This window comes from Eublepharis macularius, chromosome 5 (assembly GCF_028583425.1).
Source record: "Eublepharis macularius isolate TG4126 chromosome 5, MPM_Emac_v1.0, whole genome shotgun sequence".
Taxonomy (NCBI): domain Eukaryota; kingdom Metazoa; phylum Chordata; class Lepidosauria; order Squamata; family Eublepharidae; genus Eublepharis; species Eublepharis macularius.
The window spans coordinates 8,958,669-8,981,752 of record NC_072794.1 but is presented as its reverse complement, the minus strand read 5'-3'; the positions used below and the strand labels follow the sequence as shown (position 1 = coordinate 8,981,752).

The following is a 23,084-nucleotide window of genomic DNA, read 5'->3' as shown; positions in this document are numbered from 1 at the left end:
ATCAGCCCTGTGCAGAGTGCGGGAGTGCCTGGGTGGCCAGCATGGTGACATCATTTCCAGAAGTGTCATCATCATGCCAGCTCATGCCTGGCCTCATGCCCAGCACAAGGTAAGTGCCAGGGACTCCACCCTCCCAACAGGAGGTGAGGGGTACCTGGCAACCCTAGCCGAGGGCCATCTTCTAGGCTAAGCTAAGAGCCGAACTAGACGAGACAAATTATACAAGTCTATGCGAGTGGCCAGATTCATTATTTTTCCTTACCTTCCCGTGTCTCTTTTACCCCTGGTGAACTCATGTCTGTGGCTCTGCTCTGTGCATGTGTCAGCAAAAAAAGTGGTTTACATGTAGTCGCATTGGCGAGCGTCTGTGGTCAATATCATCGAGTCGCCATTGCAGAGTGGTGATTCTGTTTTGCTTTCGCTTCCCTCTTCCCACACAGAAAGGCAATAGGCAACAGGGGACTGTTACAGGGGATGGTTTAAGCATCCGCAAACTGGCGGTGCATGATGGGATACCATTCCTGTGTCTTGGAGGAGCGCAGAAGAAACCCATACCAGCACAGACACGAGATCAAACGCAATCTGGCCGCTCTGGCGAGTGTACAGGAAAGCAACAAGGAGACACGTGCAAGTACATTCGCATGCCGTTCACATACCATTCGTCTCATGTAGTTCGGCTCTAAGTGGAAGAAAGCATTCCTTCCTAGGCTCTTGACCGAGTTAGCAAGAGTCAGTGAAAACCCATTAAGACCTCAGGCTTTCCAACGAGCATTAGCTCCATCTTGTTCAGGCACCATTTCAGCCACTTAACCGCAGCAGTCAGGCAGTAGGTCTACCTCTACCATATCCCCAGAAGACTTGGATAGAGAGCCAGGTGTCATCACTAGCATACCAATGGCATGTTAAACTCACGAGCCAGTGCTTATAAAGGAAAGTGTTAGAAAGGCTAAAGTTCAGGATGAGCTTAGGCTAGTGAGATAATATGTTTGGAGTGAGAAAAAGAAAAAGGAAGTGGTAGGCCCACTGTGGGAAGAGGAAAGTGGAATTTTAACAGGTGATAAAGAGACGGCAGAACTATTTTGCCTCCGAGCTAAATTACAAGAGATGAATTATATGAGGACAAGCACGTGAAGGTAGTCACAATGTTTAGCTGGGAAGCTGAGTTTTAAAAGACAGATTGGAAGGCTTTGTCAATTTCCCCTCTCTACAGAGCCAGGGAGATCCCTGCCTAGAGGGTTTGTTAATTTCCTCTTCGCCTCCCCAAGGCTCTGTCAGTTTCACCTCCCCTTCTAGGAGGCGAAGAGGAAATTAACAAATGCTCTGAGGGGCAATCGCGGATGTAATTTCTGAGCCTCTGTCCATTATTTTTTAGAATTCTTGGAGAACAGGTGAGGTGAGAGAAGACTGGAGGCGGGCAAATGTTGCCCCCCATCTTCAAGAAAGGGGGAAAGGAGGATTTATACCTGGAAAAGTTTTAGAACAAATCATCAAACAGTCAGTCCCTGAGAATTTAGAAAGGATGGCTGTGATAATAATCACAGCCAGCATGGATTTCTCAAGAATAAGTCACGTCAGTCTAACCTTATCTTTTTTTGAGAAAGTTACTACCTTGCTGGATCAGAGGGATGCTGTAAATATAGTTTATTTTGATTTCAGTAACGCTTTGATAAGGTTCCACATAATATCTTCATTGACAAGTTGGTAAAATGTGGTTTGGATCCTATTACTGTTAGCTGGATCTGTAACTGGTTGACAGATCACACCCAAAGAGTGCTAGTTAATGGTTCTTCTTCCTCTTGGAGAAGAGTGACAAGTGGAGTGCTTCAGGGATTGGTCCTGGGACTTGTTCTGTTCAACATTTTTATAAATGATTTGGATGAAGGAATAGAGGGAATGCTTATTAAATTTGCAGATGATACTAAATTGGGAGGGGTAGCAAATACAGTCACAGACAGAGTCAGGATACAGGATGATGTTGACAAGTTGGAAAACTGGGCTAAAACAAATAAAATGAATTTCAACAGAGATAAATGCAAAGTTCTGCATTTACGTAGGAAAAATAAAATGCATAACTGTAAGATGGAGGAGACTTGTCTTGGCAGTAGTATGTGCGAAAAGGATCTAGGGGTCTTAGTAGATCATACACTGAACACGAGTCTGCAGTGTAATGGATAGCTAAAAAGGGAAATGTGATTTTAGGCTGTATCAAAAGTATAGTGTCCAGATCACATGAAGTGATGGCATCGCTTTGCTCTGCTCTGGTTAGACCACACCTGGAGTACTGTGTTCGGTTTTGGGCACCACAGTTTAAGAAGGATGTTGATAAGCTGGAACATGTCTAGAGAAGGACAACAAAGATGGTGAGGAAAGTCCTATGAGGAAAGGTCGAAGGAACTGAGTAAGTTGAGAGAGAGCAGCTGTGAGGTGATATGATAGCCATCTTCAGGTATTTGAAGGGTTGTCGCATAGAAGATGGAGTGGAATCCTTTTGTTGTTGCCCAGAGGGCCAGATCAGAATCAACAGACTAAAATTAAACCCAAAGAGTTTCCAGCTAATATTAGGAAGAACTTCCTGATGGTTAGAGCACTTCCTCAGTGGAACAAGCTTCCTTCATTGGAGGTTTTTAAGCAGATGCTAGATAGTCATCTGTCAGCAATGCTTTCTATAACTCAATATGAATTTAAGCAGAGCAGTTGTGACCGGGAGTGCTTGAAGAAAGGAGCCAGTGCTTGTCTCTCGTGGCCCTTTCTTATATGCCCAGGGTAATGCCGATATCCACTTTGGGGTCATGAAGAAACTTCCTCCAGGCCAGACTGGTGAGGGATCCTAGAGGTTTTCTGCCTTCCTCTAGGCATTGAAAAGGGGTCACTCGGGGAGTGGGGGGGAACTGAATTTCCTGCATTGTGCGGGGGGGGGGGGGTTTCAAGGCAGCCCCAGCGCTTGATGGACTGAACTGATGCTGTCCTTTTAATAACCGGTGCTCACCTTAACGTTACCTTCTGCACCAAAAAGCAGTACTCATTAATACCAGTAGTCGGTACCCGGGTTCTCAGAATGTCCTGGGCGCTGGGTACGTAACCTGCTGCTGCAATCCGATCCAAATTTGATAGGAAACTGAAAAACACACCAGAACCATTAAAAAAAAACTTACTCACTTTGCTACCACTTAGAATTTGCCACACAGTTATAAAAGTTGCATACCCACCCATCATCTGTTCAGCTAAAACAGCAATCCTGTGAGCTACAAGCTCTCCCCCAAACTTGTTAACACTGGCCTCCTTGGTACTTACTCTCCGGCAAGCATGCAGTGGATTGCAGTATAGGGACAGCTACACCTTACGGTTTCTTCTGTATTTTAAATGATGTTCACCCACCCCTTTCTGTAAGACTTTTTTCTTTTGAAAATGCAGACTTATCAGATTGCTTCCTCAAGGAGACCAGGTGAGAAGAGAAAGAAATATTAACCTTTCCCTCCCCTGTCCTTTCCTCATTGGAAAAAACAACCCTCAAGCTACTTTATGCCCTACCTGTAATCATTGCGCATCCTACTGCGAGGAATCTCCATTTCCTTTCCCTGTAACTTAACAGCCTACAAGCCATATGTCAAGTATTTTATAAGTAGTTTATAACTCCATGGATAAATATGGCTAGATCACATGTACATTTTTTAATCTTGCCCCTGCAGATGGGAGAATTGTAGCAATGCTTCTCAGCGCTCATTGCAAGAAGAAAACTTTGAAGTTAAGCTCAGAACCTTGAATAGTTAGCTCTAGCTATTTTATTACTATTTCATTGATTTTTTTTCTTTTTCTTTTCTTTATTGTTTTTTCGGATAGGGGAGTGAATACAGCTGGCTGGTTTTTATACTGATTTTAATTTTTACATATAATTTATCGACAACTGCTAAGCTGGTGGCAATTGATCAAAGGGGCCATAGCATCGAAATCGCGGGAGGTCATAGCCCCTCTCTATACTGCCTTGGTCAGGCCACACCTGGAGTATTGTGTGCAGTTCTGGAGGCCTCACTTCAAAAAGGATGTGGACAAAATCGAGAGGGTGCAGAGGAGAGCGACGAGGATGATCAGGGGTCTGGACAAACTCAGTCTTGGGTTGTATCAAAAGGGCCATTGCATCGAAATCGCAGGAGGTCATAGCCCCTCCCTATACTGCCTTGGTCAGGCCACACCTGGAGTATTGTGTGCAGTTCTGGAGGCCTCACTTCAAAAAGGATGTGGACAAAATCGAGAGGGTGCAGAGGAGAGCGACGAGGATAATCAGGGGTCTGGAGACTGAGCCCTACGAGGAAAGGCTGAGGGCCTTGGGAATGTTTAGTTTGGAGGAGGTTGAGGGGGGACATGATTGCTCTCTTTAAATATTTGAAAGGCTGTCATTTAGAGGAGGGCAAGGAGCTGTTCCAGTTGGCAGCAGAGGGTAGGACGTGAAGCAATGGGCTAAAACTACATGCAGAAAGGTACTGGCTGGATATTAGGAAAAACTTTTTCACGGTCAGAGTAGTTCAAAAGTGGAATCAGCTGCCTAGGGAGGTGGTGAGCTCCCCCTCACTGGCAGTTTTCTAGAAGAGGCTGGATGAATACTTGTCAGAGATGCTTTAGGCTGATCCTGCACTGGGCAGGGGGTTGGACTAGATGGTCTGTATGGCCCCTTCCAACTCTATGATTCTAAATAATTTGAAATAATTTTATCTGAAGTATTTTAACTGCAAGGAATCTAAGGTTGCCAACTCTGGGTTGGGAAGTTCTTGGAGACTTGTAGATGGAGACTGTGGAGAGCAGAATTTGCTCTGGTAATTCCTCAAAGGTAATTCCTCTGATACGTAACATCTACTTCTGCATTCCTAACAACACCTCCGTAGTAATAGGCAAGAATGATTACCCATAAACTGCAGGTGGAGGATTCAGTCTTAGAAGGGAAGAGCTTGCCTATAGCCACCTAGTAAGTTTGTTGCCAATGTCCGGAGTCTGAGGCTCATCCCCCGGACTTACCAGGAAGTGGGGGTGGGAGGCAGTTGGGGGACCACTACCCAGCCACCCCAACGGCCACCCTGGGCCAGCACAGACCACCAGGAGAGGAGGAGAAAGAGGCCACCCAGCCGCAGGAAGGTGGAGCAGCCCCCAAGCCCCAGAGGGTCAGAAGGAGCAGGTGGAAGCCAGCCAGCCCCACCCTCCAGTGGGAGACTAAGAGCCCTACCGGGGGCAGGAAGGACAGCCAGGAGAGGGCCAGGGCAGAGGGAGGAGGCACAAGAGTTAGGGACAGCCAGCCCTCCGCCAGCCAGGCAGCTATCTTACCTGCTGGACAGTAGAAGCAGCACAGAGCCACGCCCCAAGCTGCAAACAGGGAGGAAGGGGATAATAGAGACCAACTGGAGCTGCTGGAAGCTCGGAGCAGAGGAGGCTTAGCAGCCAGCCAAGAGAGCACACCTGTAGCTGTCCAACACAGCCCAACGAGCTACCACAGGTGCAACTGCTTGGGGCTGTCCAAAGCAGCCAAACTAGCTACCTCCAGAGGCAACTTCTTGAGGCGGCCAAGGCCAATGCTAGAGGGCCAAAGAGGGGTGTGGTTGGCAGGTGGGGCTAGGAATGAGGGAAAGGGTATAAGGAAAGTCCACCCACAGGGCATGGTGGGTTGTGTAGGAGGAGTGGAGCAGGAGTTGTTGGAGGTCGGATGGAGAGAATGAGGGAGCGAGGAATGAAGGCGGGGAAGGTGATGAAGGAGGAAGGTGGACACAGGGGCGGGGCTAGGTTGAGCAGACTCGCTGGTGGCCTGAGAGGGTGCATGGGTGATGTATACTTCCCCTCCTGCCACAAAGCGGGGTCCTGCATAATCCCTAGCGGCACCCCGATAACGAAGCCAGGTGCCCCGGTGCCTAACGCAGCAGCGCCTGGGGGAAAACCTGGCAACCGAGATGAGATTTGAATCTCTGACTTCTTCAGCCTTTTAACTTCTACACTATGCTAGCTTGACATCTCGAAGGGTGGCCTGCACTTCCCCAGAGAAGAGAGAACAGAACACTTACTAAAAAGTAGAATCGAGTAAGTGGTATTCTCTACGCCTCTGGTAGCAGATTTGGATCCCAGCATCCTTCCACAGGCTTTCAAGCACCCGCGCATGGCGTTCCTCCATCGTGGTCACTTTGTAAGCATCCACTTCCATGAGCAGTCGAGCATTTTGCTTGAAACAAGGTAGAATGGACAGAGAAACAGATCTCAAAGACTTTGTGTAGAGAAGGCAGGCCTGCAAGCTGAAACAGCCCTCCACGAGCTCTCTAAGCGTCCTGCTTGCCAATTCTTTCAGAAGCTTCCCAAATTCCTAGTCCGTATGGTGACAGAAATCATTCCTAGATTACTGAGGCTAATTTGGAGGGTGTCAAACATCTGGCAGACTACTACGTGGATAGTGGATATCAGGTCTAAGCCAAAGTCACAGGTGGCTACATGGAAGCCCAGAGTTGGCAGTTCATCATTATGTCTTCTGTGCAGTCCCATATGAGAACAGTGCATGCACATGTGTAGTTCCCTTGTGTGCCTGCACAGAAGACCACTCGATGAACAACAGTTACAGGTAAGTGCAACCCTGTTTTCTCTCCAGATCAGGGTCTATGAGACCAGATGCCAGGATCTTCCTGAATCACACCTGGGGAGAGGCGGGGAACCAGCAGTAAGACCAAGAGCCCTCTTCCCCTAGCCCTTCTCTGCTGGTTAAAGTGAGCAGTGGAGAAAGGAGGGAATGAAGACTCGCCTCCTGCCTCCACCTGCTCTAGAGTTGCCAACTTCCAGGTGGTAGGAACAGGGTGCTTAGTTAACCATAAATAGCAATAAACAGGCAAGCATTAATACAAACAGTTCACACCCAATGATAGTTACACATGACGAATCACTTTACAAATCGTGACGCCAGGAAGTACACCGCTACTCCCCAACTGTAAGTGCTTGCAACACCAAAACAGAGACTCGGAATCAACAGATAAGTCTTCCCTTAAGCTTTTTTCACTGAAAATCTTCTGAAAGTCTCATGATTTTGTTAAATCTTTTCCAGATGCAAGTCCAGTCGGGGTGGGGTGGGGTGGGGGGCTCCAGCACGGCAGACACCTCCCGGGCGGAAGATTCCACAGAAGGTCAACCAAGTCTCATGTATCCACAGCCGGCAGAAAACGCTCGACAGGGTGCTAGCTATGCTGTTTCGGATAGGCTTTTTTCAAGAGAGTTCAAAAACAGCAGTTGTCTTCAGCTCCGAATGATCGATGATGTTTCTTACTTCTCCAAAGCCCTCATTCTGTATCCGGGTTCCTATTAATGTGTAATTATCATTGGATGTGAACTGTTTGTATTAATTCTTGCCTATTTATTGCTATTTATTGTTAAGTTCCAGGTGGTGGCTGGAGACCTCCTGATCACAACAGATTGCCAGGCCTCAGGAATCAGCATCCCTGGGGGGAAACGGCTGCTTTGAAGGATAGCCTCAATGGCATGATGCCCTGCTGAGGTCCCTCCCCTCCTCAAACCCCGCCCCCTCCATGGTCCATCCTCCAAATCTCTAGGAAGTTCCCAACCTGTAGCTAGCAACCCTAGCAGGCGCACAGGAGCCAGCGTGGCACTAAGAAAAAAACTCACTTAGGTCGAATCCACATTCACCCATTACCCGCATGTTTATCGGATATCTTCCGTTTGCCTCCAATCCGCGATTTTTTCCTCTTCGTTCACATTCCTGCTTCCAATCCGTCTTTCTCGCGCGTCCCCCCAGTCACACGGCCGCTCAAAAACCGCTTTTTTGGGCGGGACCTTTTTTCCCGCCCATTTTTTAAAAAATTTTTTGAGCGCACTTTTCCGTTATTTCGATCTTGCCTTATAAAGAAACATCATTGAAGATAATGATGCCTCTCTTTCCCCCACTGACAGCACTGATGGGTCTCTCCCGTTTCTTTTTTGGAAATTTGGAAGCATGTGGGAAGCTTTCGTGGGCATTTCCTACGCAGGACAGTTCAGTGCCTGAATTTTACTGAAGTTTCACTTCCTTGGAGTGTCATTATTTCAATATTTCATAATTTCGATATTACAGTAATATAAAATTTTAAAAAAAAACAGTTAAAAAGGAAGTTTCGTGAGTCCGTTCTGAGGATGGATTCACCCCAAAATGGTTTTTCAAACTACCAGATTTGATTCAGAAACAGCATAATCAATAAATCCAATGCTATGAAGTCAAAAACAGTCTTTTGCAGACTACGGAGCACTTGCAAGTTGAATCAGCCAATAGGAACTCTCGGAACGGCCGGAGAGACAGGAAGGGGGGTGGTTTTTTAAAAAAACCACGTAAATTGCGCATTGGCCCGTTCACGGCCACCGTGAAACTCCCGTTGAAAACCTGTGACCACACATTCGGGAGAAATGCGAATGAAATGCGTCTGTTTAATGAGGTAATGTGACCGGCACTCGGGATTGCGTGGGGAATGCGGGGAACATGCGACTTAGAATGAGTAATGTGGATTTGACCTTATTTTGTCCCAATTCTGCTGATTTTTGTGACCTGATTCACATTTTCAGTCCTGCTCACTAGTTGTTTCTGACCTTATTTATACCTTCCCTTTCTTTATTGTTCCTAACTATTTTTGATTCTCTGCTGCTGCTAGCTGGCTGTTCAAAAATGCTGTGGAGGTTTGGGGGCAGGGGGGGTTGGCAGAGTCTCATTGCAACGGATTATTAAAATTAGTTTTTACTGTTTTGTAGAACACATTAAAAATCCAAACATGGCTGACAGTGCAGGACAGAATGCATTTAAATAAATAATATTTATACCCTGCTTTATATTGCACACCCTTCTACCACTCTGTGCCAAGCCCATGAACATGAACAGCTTGAGACCAGGGGTCTGGCCCAGAGCTTAAGACTGGCACCCAATGCCCTGCTCCGCCCCTTCAATGAGGGAGATGAGGTTGGTTGGATTGCTGTCTGCAGATCAGAATGTTTTCAGTTGTGGCGTTCCTGTTATGGAAATAGACACAGGCTCCTGTTAGGGCTGCCAGGTGTTTGCAAGTGGCAAGCAAACGCCTGGTGGTTTATCCCTCTGCCCACTGATCACTGGCAATTGGTGGGAAGAGGCCAGCCACCCTGCTATCACTGTGTGCTGGAATGCAGGCGGGGAGTCTGCCACGAGCCTCTCTGAACGTCCGGAGTTCAACCAAGCCGACGGGGGAGCATGCAGGAAGCGTAGTCCAAGGAGCCGAACGCAAGGGTCAGAGCCAAAGAGCAGTCAGAGCAGATCTGAGTTGCAGTAGAGCCGGGCGGGTCTGTGCGCAGGTGCTTCTGCAACGAGGGAAAGGGTGTCCTGGCTTAAGAGCTCTCACCTGCAGGGCAGTGCTGCAGCCTGTTACAACTCAAGGTCCTTACGTCGTTGTTTGAGTGCCTGGAGCCTTGCACTTCACCTCCTTTCCTGTGCAGCAAGACGCTGCCTCCGTCTGCGCTGCCTATCAGGCTCAGGGGAGCTGGGTGGAGATGCTGCCTTGGTCTCAGGAGCTGGTGCAGGTAAGGGAACAGCCTCTGTCCCTGGGTCTGCCCTGGATTCCTCAGCCTGCTCTGGCAAGGGTTCCTGCTGTTCCATTCCCTTCTGGTCTTCCAAGCGGCTGACTCTGGAGGGGCTTGGAATATTCCCACTCCTGTCGTCCTCCCTGAGGTCTTCATCCTCTGAGGACTCAGAGGCCACGACACCACCACCACCACTTGCCTGGTGGGCAGGGGGCAAAGGTGGGGAACAGGTAGGGTTACCAGATCTGAGTTGGGAAATTCATTGAGATTTTGGAGGTGGAGCAGGATATAATGCCATAGAGTCCACCCTTCAAGGTAACCATTTTCTCCAGGGGAACTGATGTCTGTTGTCTGGAGATTAGCTGGATTCCGGGAGATCTTCAATCTTCAATTATCTCCTTTCCTGTGCAGCAAGATGCTGCCTCCCTCTGCGCTGCCTATCAGGCTCAGGGGAGCTGGGTGGGGATGCTGCCCTGGTCTCAGGAGCTGGTGCAGGTAAGGGAGCAGCCTCTGTCCCTGGGTCTGCCCTGGATTCCTCAGCCTGCTCTGGCAAGGGTTCCTGCTGTTCCATTCCCAGCTGGTCTTCCAAGCAGCTGACTCTGGAGGGGCTCGGAATACTCCCACTCCTGTCGTCCTCCCCGAGGTCTTCATCCACAACACACTGCCAGACGTGATGTCATCGAGTTGGGGCAAGGAGGTGTGTGCGCACGTTTGCCCGGGCTGCTTGCCTGTGGCCGTGATCGCCGAGCAGCTTGCCTCCCCCCACCGGTTGCCAGCGATCAGTGAGCAGAGGAGGAAACCACCAGGAGTTTGCCTCCCCCCCACCCCCATGGGCACCTGACAACTCTAACTGAAGGGTTTGCTAGAGGGCCAAGATATCAGGCTAGGTTCCCTTTTGATCCAGCAGAGCTGCCTCAACTTACCACATTCTCAGAGTGAGCATAAGAGATCTGAAGGGAATCCATAGCTTTGATCATGGCCTGGATGGATGAGAAGATGTTCTGATACACGATCTTGGCAAACCCTTTTCGGTCCTCTTCCGAAAAGCCCACGCCATGGATTATCCGCATCTGTTTGATGAAGGTGCTTTTCCCGCTTTCTCCAGTACCTAAGGGAAATCAGGAAAACAAACACACATGCTCCTGGGTGCCCTTATTTGCCAGGGACAGTCCCCATTTTCTGCAACCCTCTGTTTGTCTCTTTCCAGAGCATACCTTTTCCAAAACAATCTGAATGACTCCACAGGAGTTCCCATTCTTATCATAGATCCACAGAAGGTAGCTGTATTAGTCTGTAGTTGCAAAATAGTAGAGTCCAATAGCACCTTTAAGACTAACCTACTTTATTGTAGTATAAGCTTTTGAGAACCACAGCTCTCCTAGTCAGATGACGATGCATCTGACAAAGAGAGCCGTGGTTCTCAAAAGCTTATGCTACAATCAAGTTGGTTAGTCTTAAAGGTGCTACTGGACTCTTTACTGTTTTGCATTCTTATCATGAGATCTTTGCTTGAAAGTGTTTTCATCAAGGGTCTGCAACCTATGGCTTTGGAGCCAAACAGGGCTCAAGGGAGACCCCAAATATAGCTCTTCAAAGAATAAAATGAACTCTGTATGTTAAGGTATGTTGGTGGTACAGAGGAGATGCTTCAGGTTGTGAATAACAAGAAGTGGTTTTTATGGGATTAAAGGGCTTCTTAGAAATACTTGACAGAAAGTGAGATGATACAGTGGAACAATTCCCCGTAATCCAGATGCCAACCATGCAGAGATTTATGCCAGTGCACGAATGAATTGCACAGGCTTCTTCATAGATATATTTCTTACTTATTGTGAGATCTCACGGATGCCACCTCCTACTGAAGTTCTCACAACAACCCACGTTTGAACTGGAGAAAACATATGAATTGTTAATATGTCAATTATCGTGAATATTAAATTGTACATATTCTTTTATGCAAGAACGTAAGGAGAGCCCCGCTGGATCAGACCAGCAGTCCATCTAGTCCAGAATCCTGTTACCCTGGAGGGACTATAGAAGGGCATAGAGGACAAGGCCTTCCTCTGCTGTTGCCTCTTGGCACTGGGATTCAGAGGTTGACTGCCTCTGAATGGGGAGGTTCCCTTTAGTCACCCCCAGGGCTTTTTTTCTGGGCAAAAGAGGTGGTGGAACTCAGTGCGTTACCCTTGGAGAAAATGGTCACATGGCTGGTGGCCCCGCCCCCTGATCTCCAGACAGAGGGGAGTTTAGATGGCCCTCCGCGCCGCTCAGCGGCGCGGAGGGCCATCTCAACTCCCCTCTGTCTGGAGATCAGGGGGCGGGGCCACCAGCCATGTGACCATTTTCAAGAGGTTCCAGAACTCCGTTCCCCCGCGTTCCCTCTGAAAAAAAGCCCTGGTCACCCCTCTCCTCCATTAATCTGTCTAATTCCCTTTTACAGCCATCTATGCCTGAGGCTGTGGCTCTCTCTTCTGGCAGCAAATCCCTCATTTTAATCACTCATTGAGTAAAGAAGTATTTCTTTTTGTCTGTCCTGAATGGTACATAGACTCTCTTATACTGGCTCTTTGGTGATCTCTCGTGTCGAATTCTGACAGGTTGGATCTTGAATTGTAAAAAGTTGCTGAGCTTTTCTCTAGTTTGGTCTAGACACACATGCGCATTACAGCCGAATGGCACCAATGGCAAGGAGAATCTGTGCCCCCTGCTCCACTCTGGTCCCTCACTTCCCCGTTTTCATGCCTTGCATGCATGATTAATTTCTAGCACTGTAAGATGATCAAAGAGCAATGTGTTAAGGTGGGTTTGGTGCTTACTCATCCTGGGACGTTTGGCTGGTTTTATGGTATCCTAATCATTCACACCCTTTGTTGAACAAGCTCTGATGGTATAAATTCTCCCACTAAGTAAAAAATGAGCACGCACACAGAGAAGACTGGCTACACAGGTCTAAGCTGTCAGTGTGACAGGTTAATATGAGCTAGCCACTCCAAATATCAACAGGAGAGCCGCAGCCCTAGCCTGGGCCGTTTCCAGACGGCTTACCGGTCCCCGGAACATCGCGCCACAGTGCGGGGAAAACGCGAAATATCACGTTTTCTCGCACGAGTTTTGCATGATGTCGCGCAAAACTCGCGTGAGAAAACGCGATATTTCTCGTTTTCCCCGCACCGTGGCGCGACGTTCCGGGGGCCGGTAAGCCGTCTGGAAACGGCCCTGGCGTGCTAATATGCACATACTTACCCCACCCTTCCTCCAAGACGCTCAGAGCTGTGTACATGGTTCTTCCTTGCCCGTTTTTTATTTTTGAAGATGAAGAAACAATGGTGTAGAAGAATCTTGAATACTTGTACAACACCTATGCATTTCTCATGCAGCTTTATCAGGGGGGGATCTTTCAGATTCTTTTTAGTTCCGTTCCCGATATGGGACTAAACTACAGGACACGGGAATGGAACTAAAAAGCATCTGGAAGATTCCTGATATGGGATTCTCAATACAGGATTCCCGATCTTCATTTTGCCTTGGTGCGGCCCCCTGTCTTCTCCATTATATTCTCAACAACCCTGTGAGGTAGGTTAGGCTAGAAGTCAGACTGCTCCAGGGTAAATTTAGTAAACAGTGAACTTAATGGTAGAGTGGGGATTTGAACTCAGGTCTCCCCTCCAACAGCTACACCATAGTGGTTCCTAGTCTGGTGTCCCCCAGTGGTTACCTCAGTGGTATGTGCCCTGAATCTGGCTTTAGTACATGAAGCTCACGAAAGGTCAAGCTAGACATGCAGGTTTTCAAAGAGGTGGGTCTGGAGAACCCTGAAGCTCGGGTTCTCTGTGGTAGCTGTTGGGAATGGCTGAGGGCCAAGATACAAGTGACGAATGACACTTGAACGGCAAGTGAACAGACTCGCGTGTATTCCTCCCTGTTCACTTGTGCTCCACTTGCGCTCCACCCAATCACTACGTGATCACTACCTGATCAAGTGGAGTGCAAGTGAACAGGGAGGAATACACGCGAGTCTGTTCACTTGCCGTTCAAGTGTCATTCGTCACTTGTAGCTTGGCCCTGAAAGAAGAGCCCACATGGCCTCAGAATGCCTTCGTGGGGGAAGGAAGAGCTGCTGCCTTCCCCCTCAAGATGTTTCCCTGTGTCAAACAGCACAGGGGGAGGATTCCCTCCCCCCCCCGGCCCGTTTTTACTGCTCCACACACACAGAATACACCACATGAAGCAGCAAAAACAGAGAACTCCTCCCAACTTGCGATTTTGCAACATGAAGAGGCAGGCAGGAGCCCCTCCCTCCCTCCACATTGGTGTTCCGAGGCCATTCGGGCTCTCCTTTATTTTTAACGGCCATTCCCCACAACCACTGTGTGGCTTTGGAGGACCCGAGCTGGGTCTGGGGAATCCGGACCCAGCTTTTTATAAACCTGCACCTCTAACTTGACCCTAAATAAGCCAGGGTTATATTTTTCAGGAGAGGTCTCCCAGCCCAAATCTGCCTTCAGATCACATACCCAGACTGCAGCCAAGTTGATTCTTTGGCTGTCTAAACACAAACACATCACTTCCCATTCCTCTTTCTGCCCCTCACCACTCATCCAGAGAATAAACATAGCAAGATATGTTTTGAGACACAGTTGTTGAGAAATTAAACATTGCTTTTTAAATAAAAATGGGGTAGACAACTTTCCCAAATGTCAATTTATTAAATTGAGCGGTATTAACTCACCCACTTCAGAAGTAAGATGGAATTAGGAATAGTACCAGTTTTTAGAAAAGTGATCCCTGAGGGAACCAAGTAATGGCAGGTTGGTTTGCCTAACACTAAGTTCCTGATAAGTTGGTGGAAAGTCAGAAAGTCCAAGTGTTAGAAGGGAGCTAGAAGGGAGCTTATAAACCAGATCTTCTAGTCGGTGCAGGGAATATCCTAAGCTTGAGCGTTCCCAACAGATGGCTGTCCTTGAAGGCCTCCAGCAAAGATCCCTCTGCTCCCCTAGGTAGTTGGTCCTATAGATTCCGTGGATGTCAGCAAGAAACCTCCCCTCCCTTCCCAGAACTTCAGCGCATTAGATCCAGCCTCGCCCCATGGAACAGCAAAGAAAGAGGTTTTGCCCTTTGCCACTGGACAGTCTAGACTGAATTCACACATGCCAATCAAAGGTGCTTTTCAGCTCCTAGCTGGCAGGTATACAAACAGAAACGTTTGTAAAAGTTGCCAGGTTGATTTACAATTCCAATTTCACTCTCCCCGTGCTTTGTGTGATGTCAGCCTTCTCTGTTACACTACAGAAGCTCTCAACAGTTTGTTAGGATTAGAGAATCTTTGTCCAAGCAAAGAATTAAGTCTCTGCACCCCACATACAGTAACAATTTCATCCATGTTTATTTTAAATGACCTTGTTTTTGCCAATTGAGTTGCCGGATTGCTTTCCCAAGGGAAACTTTAACACACACAGCTTTTATCCCCAACCCAGGGAAAAATGCAAATACCCGTAAGTTCTCCCCAGTAGAACTAAAAGCATTCCCAGGGTGGCTTTTTGCAGTGATAATACAACAGGGGAGGAAAGGGTTGAAGTTCCTCCCCAATTAGTTCTCTATCTTGATTTTTAAAATCCTGGCAGCTAAATTTGCAAAAGAGAAAACTCATCATTTAATATAAACATGCAGTGAGGTTCAGCCCTTGCACAAGAAGAATAAAGAGACCAGCTCCCTGACCACAGTTAGCCTTCCCTACTTATCAGGAAGGTAGTTTAGAATTTAAAGGTACAAACAGCTATCTTAGAGCCAAGCTACAAGTGACGCCTGACACAGGTTGGACTCTTGTCAGCTTCCCTCATGTTCTGATGGGAAATGTAGGCATCCTGGTCTTGCAGCTGTAATGGAAAGCCAAGCTGTAAAACCAGGACGCCTACATTTCCCATCAAAACTTGAGGGAAGCTGACAAGTGTCCAACCTGTGTCAGGCGTTACTTGTAGCTTGGCTCTTAATCTCTTTGTGAAGTTTCGGCCTTATAGGACATTTACTATGACCAAAGAGATTCATGATGATGTAGTGGTTAGGGGGTCAGGTCAGAGTAGGGTCTTGGAGACCTGAGCTCAACTACCTACTCTGCCATGGAAGCTTGTGGGCCAGTCACACACTCTCACTTTAATCTACCGTACAGGGTTGTTGTGAAGATAAAATGGAGGAGAGAAGAACTATATTGTAAGCTGGGCAAATGTTGTGGAGAAAAGCAGAGTTTAAATAAACAAAATAACCTGGGGAAAAGATTTTTAAAAACCCTTTATTTTCAATGTTGATTAAACTCCAACGTAAAATTCTCTTTTGGAATTAATGAAAGGTTTTATAAAGCAGCTTTCACTCCCTGAAAATGCTTTCCAAGAACAGAGCTACGTGACGATTTCTAGGTGAGACATCTTCAACACAAGCTCATGGTAATTCCTACATAGACTGTAGATACACACACATTTTCAAGGAGATTTTATTGTTTAAAGGTAACTAGTGCTGTCCGCTGTTAACATGACTCCCCATGTATTACTCAATGTTCAATACTGTTAGGTTTAACTTGATATCTAAATCTGTGGAAAATACCAGTGTCACAAGATCAAATAAACTCTTTTGTTTACTACAATGTTCATTCACATTTTTTCTTTTCAACTTCTTTTTCTTCCTGCATCTCAGAAAGAAATAACTAAGATGTGTGTAATTAGGCAAGCAGAGGGTGCAGCCGTTTGCAGCTCTATTATCGGGTATCATTGCAAATTCCGTCTGAACATAACCTAGCACATCTACTCTTAAATTTAATCAATATGCTACACAGTACCATTTTATAGGCTAATAAAGTTATGAATTGACTGGACCTGGATAGCCCAGGTGAGCCTGATCTCATCAGATCTCAGAAGCTAAGCACGGTTGGCCTTAGTTAATAATAGGATGGGAGACCTCCAAGGAAGACCAGGGTTGCAGAGGCAGGCAATGGCAAACCAGCTCTGTTAGTCTCAACCCCAAGAGGGGTTTTCACGGCAAGAGGCAACTATGACTTGAGAGCAGGATTTCATTTTTCAAAGTTATGAAATATGCCTTCAGTGGTCTTCAAGAAGTAAAATAAGTTGATTTAAAATTTCCCCCAAATTTCATTTTTTATGGGTGGGGGCTGGAAAACACTGCTTAAAATGTCTGGAAACTTTCCCTCTTTATCCCTAAGCAGCTCTCCCAATATCTTTTTCTTTAGGTTAAAACAGCTGGGGTGTGGGGGAGGGGGGTTAAGAGGGTTCACACCGAGAGGGATTAATCTTTCCCTATGTGCTGTATAACTGATTCTCTTCTCATCAAAAAAAAAACCCCTGCTAGTTTTCCAGGCTGGGTAAAAATGTAAGTATTTTCTCCCCATTGTGGCTAATGGCACCTTCTAGGGAGGAAATTAGGGAAGTGGCAGTGGGTAAAGCAGCCCCCCCCCCACTGTCGCTTCCTTGATCTAATTAGCACCCCCATCCCCAGATCAAACTGAAGAAAAAAAGAAATCAGGAGGCCCAATTATGGATCTACCACTTTTCTTTTGGCCTTTCAGTCACAATGTGTGAATGTTGTATGTACAAAAGAGTGGAGAGCTAACAGTATTTGTTTGGAAGAGAGGATTACACATTTTTTAAAAAATTGCATCTGCCTAATTACATGGGTCTTAATAGATTGTTGTAAGGATACAGGAACTAACCAGAGGTTAACCATATGACAGAGCCAATAGGAATTGGAGGGATTTGGTAGGGAAAGAGAGACATCTATTTGGCCACGTACTCTTGGTGACCCGTGTCCCCCACAGCTCAAACATCACTCTTTGCCAGTCAAGCTGGGATTGAATAGAGACTATGAATGGTTATCTCATTATCAGAAGTAACTGACTTCCTTAACAGAAGCAAACTGATCTCCATATCAGAAGCTACTGTTTGCATCTACTCCGCCCTCCCCTCTCCACCTCTATATCTGACCAGTTTCTTCTTGCCCTCCATGCATCTGAAGAAGAGAACTGTGATTCTCGAAAGCTTATGCTACAATAAAGTTGGTTAGTCTTAAAGGTGCTACTGGACTCTTTTTGATTTTATAACAACAACAACATTCAATTTATATACCGCCCTTCAGGACAATTTAACACCTACTCAGAGTGGTTTACAATCACCCTGTGAGGTGGATGGGGCTGAGAGAGCTCTGAGAGAGCTGTGACTGACCCATGGTCACCCAGCTGGCTTCGAGTGGAAGAGCAGGGAATTAAACCCACCTCTCCAGATTAGAGTCCTGCCGCTCTTAACCACTTCATCAAACTGGCTTATGAAGATGTGAAGCTGCCTCCGGTATCTCCAGCTCAGTCTTCTCTAGTCCGACTGGCAACAGATTTCCAGAGTCTCATGAAGAGAAAGTCCCTCCCCGGAATCCGCTACCTGAGATGTCAGGGACCGAACTGGGGGCATTTAGCATGCCGTGCAGGTGCCTTACCACTGAGCCACAGCCCTTCCTTCTCTTGCTCAGGAGCAAAATACTCACCCAGCAAAAGTAACTTCAGCTCCCATAGCTCACGTTTCTTCTGTTCCTGAAGAAGACGGTTAATTTCTTTATCGATAGCGATGGCGTTTTTTTCCTCTTCTGACAGAAAGCAAGAGCACCAGACCATTGTGAATGGAGGAGGTGCAAATAACAGAAACCACAGAAGTATTTGGAAGACAAGATGGGCCTACGTTACAAATGTCCACTCCTCCCCAGGAATCCAGCCAAGAGATCAAGTTTCAACAGCATAGGCAACCCAGAGAGTTGATCTCAGGCGCTTTTGAAGATCCAGTGGTGGCAGCTTTAGGAATGCCAGATGCAGCAATTTCCTTGATAGAAGGAGGAAGAGAACAACATTTCTCAGCTGAGATAAGGACTAATTTGCATCCGTTTTCCCTTAAGAAGCTACCCCCTCCCACATGCTTCCACCGCGAATCCGTCTTCCATTCCTCAGAGCTCTGCAGAATTTCTACCTCATCCCTTTGGCATTCCAGACCTAACCATTTATCAACATGCACTCCGCAAACCTTTTAAAGCAAGAAATCAGGAGTCCTCTCCTTTAAAAAAAAAACCCTGAAGATTCAAGGTGAACTCCCAACTACCTTCCATTACCTCACTTGATGTATACACTGTGCATTTTTCATATTCTATCACAACCTGGTTCTTCCAGTAGCTTTGGGGCTGCCTGCTTATTCCTACTGAAGAAAAACTTTTTCCAGCTCAATGGAACGAGTTGTCCTCTTTTTTGATCATGTGCTTTGATGGGATTGTAAACTCAGCGTCTGCCAAGCCCCCTAACTTCCTTGCAACTGATAACGAAGTTCAAGACAATGCATTCACCTGGACTGAATTGAGACATTGACTTCCTGTCTCATTACCAATGCTGATTTCTTAACACCCATTACCCCTCTGCATACCCCACCCTATTCAATCATGCCTGCCATTGTCATTCACCAGCTATTATCATTGGGCTTCTGCAATCACTCCACTCTCCAAGATATAAGGACAGATGCACTCACATTCTAACTGTATCTGAAGAAGTGAGCTGTGGCTCACAAAAGCTCATACCTACCACAAATTTTGTTATTCTTATAGGTGCTACTGGACTCTTGCTCCATCCTCCTGTAAAGCCAGCTATGCCTGGAATAGCGTCCCATTCCTTCCTCAGAGTCCCCTTTAAAACCACTCTAGACTCACTGTCTGGCCTCCACCTCCTATGACCCCTCTTCACCTCTCTCCTCTCTTCCGGAATCCCCATCTCCTTTAATAGGTCACACACTGGATTCCCAGGTCCTTCCTGTCTGCTCTGTACAGAACCTGTTCTTTCAGAAACTCAGTCTTTTCAAGCAAGAGAAAACCGTAAGGAAATACCAAGTATCCACTCCTCACTCGCCCAACGCACCTGCTTACACATTAACTTCATGGATAATTTCTCACCTCCCAGCAAAGCTACTCACCCAAAGGACTGCCAACCCTAGTGTTAGCTCAGCAGGAAAAAAATCTCATTCCAGCATCAGTTCATGTCGGCGGAAGCAGGGCGCAGGCAAAGAGTCAGGAAGCAAAGCAGAGAAGAGGCCCAGGTGATGCAAAGAGCTGGGGATGAACAGGAAGAGGAACTTTCTACAAGGGCAGGGGAGGTCAGTGGCCCATCGCAAGCAAGGCAGAGAACCAGCAAAGCTCCTGGCCCTGGGAGACTCCAAAGCTTCCCAGAGTGATCCAGGAGCAGCATGCCACCTCGACGGGCTGCAATTCCAACCCTCCCGTGGCTAATAAACCAGGACAGGGAATGAATTCAGATTTCTGCACAGAGGATGGGGATGCAGGGAGGGAGGTCCTCCCAGCGGAACAGGACCCAAACCCAGGCAAAAAGTTATAGGAACATTCCCAATGTTGAGACTAAGGAGAATCCCCATTCCTTCACAGGAAGGAGAGCTCTTCAGGGCATGCCTAGTAGGGTTGCCCAGTCCAGGTTGGGAAATTCCTGGAGATTTGGGGTTGGAGCCTGGAGGGGGTGGGGTTTGGGGAGAGGAGAGGTGGGGCCTCAGCAGGGTATACTGCTATAGAGCCCACCCTCCAAAGCAGCCACTTTCTCCAGGGGAAAGTTGTAATTCCAGATCTCCAGCCACCAACTGGAGGCTGGCAAACTCAAGGTGGCCACGACAAGAGAGGCCTTCAGACTGATTCTCCATGCCTAAGAACAGAGTAGGGTGCCAAAAAGATACCTTTGGTTCCAGTAAGTCTCCTCCTAGCCCCCATCCTGTTTGCTCACCAACAAGGCTGAGATGTACAAATACACCAAACTTCCCCTGCCCTCCCTCTCAGAGCTCTCCTTCCTCCTTTGACACCTAACAGCGTCTGTTCATGCACCACCCTTTTTCATAGCTGCAATTCCCCACTTTACAGGAATGCCAGAACACAGAAGTACATGACATGTTTGACCACTTCTGTTGTGGTCACACTCCTTTCTCAACTCCCCGCTCCCCACAAGAGCCTCCAAGGCATAGAAAGGAAAAATAACTTGCAGGCGAAAACACCACCAACCTAGAGTGAGCCTCTGAATTAATGACCTTCCGGCCGTGGTTTATATTCATTTCATTAGAACGTTTTGCTTACATGCAACCACCAGCAATCTGCCAGAAATGAAGACACAGATGAAACAGCAGCGGTAAAACATGTAAGATCAAAACAGGATAAGACCTTTAATATCCTCAAAAGAGCACAAAACCCACAGCCTAACACAATCAGACCAACCTGCGTCACAGATTTAGAAACTGCAAACTGCCTCAAGTATTAAATATGATGGAAAGAAAGAAAGAAAGAAAGAAAGAAAGAAAGAAAGAAAGAAAGAAAGAAAGAAAGAAAGAAAGAAAGAAAGAAAGAAAGAAAGAAAGAAAGAAAGAAAGAAAGAAAGAAAGAAAGAAAGAAAGAAAAGCCCCGAGAAGCTCTCTGAGAGCCAAGCTACAAGTGAAGCCTGACACAGGTTGGACACTTGTCAGCTTCCCTCAAGTTTTGATGGGAAATGTAGGCGTCCTGGTCTTGCAGCTTGGCTCTTCATTTAATTGAAGTTTACAGAGTGGCAGTCTATGGGAGGGAGAACATGCGGTCGGGGAGGGATTGCAGGTGTCGGGCTCTCGCCAGGCGCCCCCCTTCCCCTCTGCTGGGTGTTTATGTGTGGGTTTCTGTAAACGTCAATTAAATGGAGAGCCAAGCTGTAAGACATTTCCCATCAGAACTTGAGGGAAGCTGACAAGTGTCCAACCTGTGTCAGGCATCGCTTGTAGCTTGGCTCTCACATGGGAGTTTTATGAGCCCTGTGAAACTGCTTTAAGTATAATCAGACCCTTGGTCTATCAGGCCTAGAACTGTTCTCTGACTGGCTGTGGCTCTCCGGGATCTCAGGCAGAGGTCTTTCACACCTTTGACTACCTGATCTCATCCGATGAAGGGAACTATGACTCTCGAAATCTTGTTGGTCTTCAAGGTGCTACTGGACTCACATTAACTAGAGAAGTTGGGGATTGAATCTGGGGACTTCTGCATGCAAAGCAGCTGCTGTGCCACTGAGCCACAACTCCTTAGTCTGGGTCAGCCTGAATTTCCAGTAGCAGCATGTTCAAAAGCATCAGGCAATAAGAGAAAATGCTATGGACCATCCTGACAGCAGGTGAATACTGATCTGACATCTGGTTGGCCTCTATGGGGAGGGAATTCCAAGCCTTGGGGCTGACCTGAGAAGTCCTCATCTCCAATGCAAAGAGCTGGGGGGTAGACAGAGAAGGGTCTCAGCTAGGGGTCAGGGACATACGGCAGAAGGGAAGCCTTTGATGAATCCGGTTGTGGGATTAATGCTTTGTTGAAATACAGGCAAGGCTTAGAGTAAGTATAAAGAAAACTAGAAACTCAAACTGGAACAGAAATTACCTTTTCGCCAGTGGGTTGTTTTGGCCCCACATGGAGTGGACTTTGGGCCTTTCTTACGACATCCTTTCCTGGTACAATCAATTCATGATTCTGCGTCTTTCTGGGATCGGACCTTGGCTTGAGTCCAGCTGCTGGCCAATATTAATTCATTTAAAACACACACACACACATATATATGTATGTTTTATATATATATATATATATATATATATATATATATATATATATATATATATATATATATATATATATATATATATATATATATATAAAATTAAAACAAAAGGGGAGTACCAAAAAGAAGGGGGAGAAAGGGACAAGCAAGGCAAATGTAAAAGCTGTGTGCTACAAGGATTGTTAAAATACCATAATCTTTATAGATATTAGAATTAGTATATATTAGTATATAATTTTCCAAATAAACAACACATGCAAAACCTATTTCTACTCGTTATTTTAGTAATTTAAAAAAATTAAAATATAATAAAAAAACTCATTATTTCGTTATTGCTCCATCTTATCCTTTCCTTTTCTTAACAATAGCAATTAATAGTAACAATGCTTATTAATGTAACTGATTATCTTAACCTTTAAAAGTATTAAGATAAGTACTATTGAAGATTTTGACCTATTTCTGCTCATCTTAAAAAATGGGGGGGGGGATCCTTATTTCCCCTATATTGATCATTACCTTTTACTTATACTTTACTTAACAATGTTGACTTTTTGCCAATATTTCAATATTATCTACCATACAGTTTATTCTACCAATTATCTTTATATAACTAATTATCTTACAATCAAATTATAAAATATATCAATACGCAATCATTTTCAAATTTATGGGACTAAGACATCTTATAAATTTTATCCTTTATAAGCAAAACATTTCCCCCCATTTTGCTTCTAATTATTTAATTGGCCTTCCATTTATGTAATTCATCAATTTTGCCATAACCGCATATTCTGACATTTTGTCCTTCCAAATTTCCCTGGTTGGGCATTCTCCTTCTTCCCATTTACTTGCCATTACCACTCTTGCTGCTGTCAGCAAATACCAAAATAGTTCATGTAGTGTTCTGTCAACAATCTGGTAT

The 23,084-nt window shown here is 46.2% G+C and overlaps 1 protein-coding gene across 1 annotated transcript in view; it reads right to left on the bottom strand.

The window, feature by feature from the left end:
* LOC129331112 (guanine nucleotide-binding protein subunit alpha-15-like) overlaps positions 1 to 18,197 on the bottom strand; it is a 60,075-nt gene extending 41,878 nt beyond the window's left edge. Inside the window, exons 1-4 of the mRNA XM_054981463.1 lie at positions 18,067 to 18,197; positions 10,458 to 10,642; positions 6,036 to 6,190; positions 2,987 to 3,115 (exon numbers count right to left, since the gene is read on the bottom strand). Coding sequence (XP_054837438.1) covers positions 2,987 to 3,115; positions 6,036 to 6,190; positions 10,458 to 10,642; positions 18,067 to 18,193 — 596 coding nt within the window. The 5' untranslated portion in view covers positions 18,194 to 18,197. The remainder of the gene's footprint in view (positions 1 to 2,986; positions 3,116 to 6,035; positions 6,191 to 10,457; positions 10,643 to 18,066) is intronic.
* Positions 18,198 to 23,084: the final 4,887 nt, after the last annotated feature.